This window comes from Lynx canadensis, chromosome A2 (genome assembly GCF_007474595.2).
Source record: "Lynx canadensis isolate LIC74 chromosome A2, mLynCan4.pri.v2, whole genome shotgun sequence".
Taxonomy (NCBI): Eukaryota; Metazoa; Chordata; class Mammalia; order Carnivora; family Felidae; genus Lynx; species Lynx canadensis.
The window spans coordinates 11,779,969-11,786,348 of NC_044304.2; the positions used below are offsets into that span (position 1 = coordinate 11,779,969).

The 6,380-nt window shown below is 45.4% G+C and overlaps 1 protein-coding gene across 1 annotated transcript; it reads right to left on the reverse strand.

The window, feature by feature from the left end:
- Positions 1–858: 858 nt before the first annotated feature.
- LOC115527922 (olfactory receptor 10H3-like) lies at positions 859–5,758 on the reverse strand. Its single transcript, XM_030335694.1, has 2 exons — positions 5,665–5,758; positions 859–1,820 (listed from the first exon to the last, which is right to left on the reverse strand). Exons 1-2 carry the CDS (start codon positions 5,756–5,758, stop codon positions 859–861), a joined length of 1,056 nt encoding a protein of 351 aa, XP_030191554.1.
- Between the last annotated feature and the right edge of the window lie 622 nt (positions 5,759–6,380).

Sequence of the window (6,380 nt, forward strand, 5' to 3'; positions counted from 1 at the left end):
ATAAAGGAGGTACCCACACCCTTGACCTTTCTTTGTGCCATCTTGAGATAGCACTGTGCCATCCAACACATCCTCCAGATAGCTGCAAGCAAACATAGTAGTGACAAATTGATGTTTTACTGAAAGCATATGGGGGAAAAGGTAAAAGGATCTCCTTAAGATGTCAGCCACACCCTTTAAACATTGTATATGTCGTTACTCAAGCACTGAACCCTCTCTCCTTTTCCTGTCTCTCTCTTTCTCCACTTTGCCTTCTGACATCCTTCACTCGACTCAGCTCAACAGAAAATCTCCTTCAAGTCTATCCCCTCAAAACACAGAAGGAACTATACACATTCAGTCATCTTCTTGGACGAAAATAATGTATTTTCTTTTGTGTACTTGGCATAATTAAAATATATGCTTATACAACACTGGGCACAGACCCTGATAGGAAAAGTCCTGATGATGGTGGCATTTATTATTATGCTTATTGTTGTTTATCCTTATAGAGGAAGACGGGAAAATCCTCCTTTGCTTGTCCATTCAAGAACCATTGGCATCAGTGCCCAGATACATCCATGTGATGCCCCCCACTGGCCCATAGGTAGATAACACATTCTTAGACAGAAGTAATGGGATAGAGTTGATCACATGGGGTCTTAAACAAGAGATCATGATCCCTAGAGCCTATGCAAGAGGGGAGCACACAAATTGAGGAAAAACAAATACCTAGCAGGTATCTAACACCTATGGGTGCATCCAACAATATCTTTTCAGTATTTACATATATTGAATCCCTACAATAGTCCTATGGAGACAATGTTATTATTTTCAGCCCTTCTGTCATATTTCCTCACCATCATGTCTCCTCCAGTGTCAGGAGCTTAAGGGACTGAATTTTCTCTGGAAGCTTTTCTTTATGGCATTCTTGAGCTCCTTATTCCTGAGGCTGAAAATGATCGGACTGAGAAAGGGGGTGAAGACTATATAGGTGGTGGCCATCAGGGTGTTACTGTCCATAGAATGGGGGCCCTTGGGCTTGAGGTAGATAATGGAGGCAAAGCCGTAGTGCACAATGACCACCGTGAGGTGGGACACACATGTGGAGAAGGTCTTGTGCCTGCCCTCAGCAGAGGGGATCCGCAATATGGCGGCCACGATGAAGACATAGGAAAGGACGATGAGGAATAAACAGCCCATCAGAGCTGAGACACACACCAGGATCACACCCAAGGTGACGGAGGATGTCTCCTTCCCACAGGCCAACTTTAGAAGGGAAAGCACGTGACAGGCAAAATGGTGGATCACATTAGACCCACAGAAGGTGAGGTGAAAAACTATCAGGGTCACCATCATCCCCATGATCGAGCCACCAGCCCAGGACCAGGACACGAGGCGGGCACAGCCGCGGGGGCTCATGAGCACATTGTAGCGCAGGGGGTGGCAGATTGCCACGTAGCGGTCGTAGCCCATGATCATGAGCAGGAAGGAGTGGGTGAAGCCGAACGTGAAGGAGAAGAACATCTGGCTGGCACAGGCCGTCCAGGTGATGGTGCGATGGGTGGAGAGCATGTCAACCAGCATGCGAGGGGTGATCGCAACGGTGAACAGAATCTCGGAGGTGGACAGGGCGCACAGGAAGAGGTACATGGGCGTGTGCAGGCTGCGCTCGCTCCAGACTGTGGCCATGATGAGCAGGTTCCCCAGCAGCGTGAACAGGTACATGAGCAGGTACAGCAGGAAGAAAGCGGGCAGGAGATGCCGTGGGAAGTTAGAGAATCCCACGAGGATGAACTCAGTCACCATGCTATAGTTTCGACCAGGCAGGGGTACTGCATCTGGTGAGATCAGAAAGGGAATGAGGGTGCGTAATTTATCCCATGAATGACAAGGATGATTCAGAATAAACCTATCATATAGTTAGTCGCATGAATAAGTTAAAAAGGAAATGTCATATAATTATATCAATCTAGAAAGCTATCCTGGATTGCTAAAGTTCAATTCCTATATGGTTTTTAAAATTGATTTATAACTGACATACATTATATTATTTTAATACACAGCATAATGATGATATGTTTATATATCTTGAAGATTTTTTTACAGTTTTGTCAACATCAAATCAACTGAGACTTTCTTAGTTAACTAAGAATACATGCTACAAACTAGGAAATAGTACAAGAAGTGGGAGACAGATAGATGCATTATTTTATAAAAATTTTTAACGTTTATTCATTTTTTGAAAGATAGAGAGAGACAGAGTGCGAGCAGGGAAGGGGCAGAGAGAGAGAGAGAGATGGAGACACAGAATCCGAAGCAGGCTCCAGGCTCTGAGCTGTCAGCACAGAGCCTGACACAGGGCTGGAACTCACGGAACTGTGAGATCATGACCTAAGCTGAAGTTGGACGCTTAACTAACTGAGCCACCCGGGCACCCCTAAATAGACTATTTTAGAATCAGAAACAAGCCAAGGTTACTCACTGTCTCGGCTGTTCATTAGCAGGAGACTGAAAGCCAGGAGAGGTGCTTGAGGATTGTTAAAGAAAGAAGGAATACCAGGATTGGAAGCAAAGAGACGTGATCATCTACCTAGAAAGGTGCAAGAATGAAGGCAGAAAATCTTTGAGCAAAGACAGAACACATGCTGTGGAAGACAGATCAACTTCCCAAACTCATAGCATCTCCCATAGAATTGCACTCATAGTAATCATGTGAAAGACAGAATTCAAGGAAAAAGCAAGGTAACATTCCCAATAGTGACACAAACTATAAGGAGACAGTTGTCAAACATGTTGGTTGCAGTATTTCTTTTCTTTTTTTAAGTTTCATTTATTTTTGAAAGAGAGAGTGTGCCCAGGGGGAAGGGGCAGAGAGAGAGAGAGGGAGACAGAGGATCCACAGTGGGCTCTGTGCTGACAGCATAGAGCCAGATGTGAGGCTTGAACTCAGGAACCAAACCATGAGATCGCGACCTGAGCCAAAGTCAGACCCTTAGCCAACTGAGCCACCCAGGTGCCCCCATTTGGTTGCAGTATTTCTTTATGTTAAAAAAAAACTATTGAGTCCCCTTGAAAGCTTTTGCTTGAGTGAGTTAGAACTCTCCATTCTTACTATATTAGTAATTTAAACTGAGATTCTTTGAAAATATTGAATTCTTAACCCATTTAAAAGTGCAATAATCAACCCGGGCGCCTGGGTGGCTCAGTCGGTTGAGCGTCCGACTTCAGCTCAGGTCATGATCTCACAGTTCGTGGGTTCGAGCCCCATGTTGGGCTCTGTGCTGAGCGTGGAGCCGACTTAGGACTCTCTCTCCTGGGGGGCCCGGGTGGCTCAGTTGGTTAAACGTCCGACTTCAGCTCAGGTCATGATCTCACAGTTCGTGGGTTCGAGCCCCATGTTGGGCTCTGTGCTGAGCGTGGAGCCGACTTAGGACTCTCTCTCCTGGGGGGCCCGGGTGGCTCAGTTGGTTAAACGTCCGACTTCAGCTCAGGTCATGATCTCACGGCTCGTGAGTTCAAGCCCCATGTTGGGCTCTGTGCTGGCAGCTCAGAGCCTGGAGCCTGTTTCAGATTCTGTGTCTCCCTCTCTCTCTGCCCCTCCCTCACTCACACTCTGTCTCTCTCAAAAATAAACATCAAAAAAATTTTTTTTACTATCTAGAAATTAACCAAACACATGCAATACTTCCAAGGACAGAAACTGTAACCACGGATAGATATGTAGAAGATGGTCTGGCTACATGGAAAGCTATAAATCCATGTGTACTCTTAGATGGGATGAGCTAATATAGCAGTTATGTCAGTTCCTCCCCAAATTATGCTCAGTGCAGCTGCATTTACAATTAGAGAAGTTAAATTTAAGAACTATCATAAGCCTACTTCTGAAAAATAAAGTCAGTGAAAAACTGTACAGGTCTCCTAAAAACAAAGCACACAAGAGAGACAGAGAGATGTCCCTCATGGCGTTGAGACTCACTACCAAATCAGAATCATTTGTTATTTTATTTTATTTTTTCCAACTAGCCATTCTTCTTCTTTTTTTATGTTTATTTATTTTTGAGAGACAGAGTGCAAGCAGGGGAGGGGCAGAGAGAGAGAGGAAGACACAGAGTCTGTAGCAGGCTCTAGGTTCTGAGCTGTCACACAGGGCAGGGCTCAAACTCACAAACCATGAAATCATGACCTGAGCCGAAGCCAGATGCTTAACCGACTGAGCCACCCAGGTGCCCCACAGCTATCCATTCTTCTATTGATACAGCATCATTTTTTAAAGTGAGACCCTGGGGCAGACAGGTGATGTGTGTGATGCCCAGATTGGATACCTAAGAAAATATCCCTGCATGATTCAAAACTGGGAGCACAAACCAAATGAAAAAAGGGAAGGATGGTTTACTGATTTGTGGTGGGAAAACTGGTCATTTTAGGAAGCAGTGTAAATCTGAATTCTTGCCTAAGGCCCCATGCAATCTAGATGGATTTCACACATAAAATGAAATATAACATTAATAGGAGAAGGATTCATGAGAATAACTTTGCTATGTAAGAGTGAAGAAGGATTTCTCAACCAAATCTCAAACACAAATGTTAAGGTGAAGTGGAGAAAAGGCAACCCTCTTGCCCTTTGCTGGGAATGCAAACTGGGTAGCTCTCTGGAAAACAGTGTGGACATTCCTCAAAAAGTTAAAAATAGATCTACCCTATATCCAGCATTTTCACTACTAGGTATTTACCCAAAGAACATTAAAATACCAGTTAAAATGGAAATAGGCACCCCAATGTTAATAGCAGCATTACCTACAGTATCCAAATTATAGAAGCAGTCCAATTGCTTGATAAAGAAGATGTGGTTCATATGTACAATGGAATATTGCTCAACCATAAAAACGACTGAAATCTTGCCATTTACAAAACATGGATGGACTGGGGCACCTGGGTGGCTCAGTCGGTTATGCTTCTGACTGCGGCTCAGGTCATGATCTCGCGGTTTGTGAGTTTGAGCCCCATGTTGGGCTCTGGGCTGACAGAAGCAGTCTCTGTGCTGACAGCAGGAGCCCAATATAGGGCTCAAACTCACGAACTGTGAGACCATGACCTGAGCTGAAGTTCGACACTGACCCAACTGAGGCACTCAGGTACCCCAAATTCCATTCTTAGTACATAAATGTTAACTCCTTGGGAAAAAAATAGACATAAAAACTTCCCCAAGGATTTTGTTCAACAAAGGATATCCAGGATACATGAACAGGCAGATGGAAATTTGGGAAAGGAGCTGATGCATTGACTAAAATTGACCAGGGAATACTGTCTAGAGTAAATAAGAAACGACTCACATTAAGAAGTAGAGACTCCATACAGAAACGAGTCCAGGACATGAGCAGAGAACTTACAGAAGGGGTTACACAGGCACGTGAACAGATGTTTTTTTTTTTCGCAGAAATTTTTATTTTTATTTTTTTAATATATGAAATTTATTGTCAAATTGGTTACCATACAACACCCAATGCTCATCCCAAAAGATGCCCTCTTCAATACCCACCACCCACCATCCCCTCCCTCCCACACCCCATCAGCCCTCAGTTTTGAACAGATGGTTTAAGACAAGGAAAGGGAAGGGGAAAACAACCCTGAGATTTCCCTGTACACCTATTCATTTCCCCAGATTAGGAAGTGCCCAGTGCCCACAGCTATACGGGGACGGAGCAATCCCGCGGCCTGCGGGTGAGAACCGAGAATGGAGAAGTGCAACCTTCATGTGCACCTGAACCTCTATCTCCATGGCGCACACCTACCTGGACGGAGCCTGTGGGATGAAGTCCCGCTTGTAGTGCGGGAATGGACAAGCCTGCTTGGGAACCGGAACTGGGAAGGGGGCAGGTCCCACGGGCCGGATGCAAACCCTGGAGCCCCAGCCAGGAGTTCCATGCACACACAGCAGCATAAATGAAGCCGTAAAATGACACCGAGTGAATGAGGCAAAAGGCAGCTCAACTCTCCAGCATAATTGCATTTGGGCGCATTAAAAACAGAGCACCTGACACTATTCTGTGGGATGCTGGAACGCTGTATACATGCCACCATCCGCTGCTCCAAACCCACAGGCTGCAACACAGACAGTGAGCCCTAGTGTAAATGTGGGCGGAGTTACTATAACGTGTCCTGATTGGTTCACCAGTGGAACAAACGCCCCACACTACTACCAGATTGTACAACGTTTAGCAGCATCTCTGGCCTCAGCCCTCCAGATGCCTGTAGCATCCCTCCCTCCCCATGAGCTGTGACAACAAAAGGGCCTCCGGGCATGTGCAAATATTTCAGGGGGACAGAATCAGTCCCAATCAACAATAGTGACCTAGAAGCTGCAAAGGTCACTAGGCTGAGTGAGGAACCCAGGACCCAGC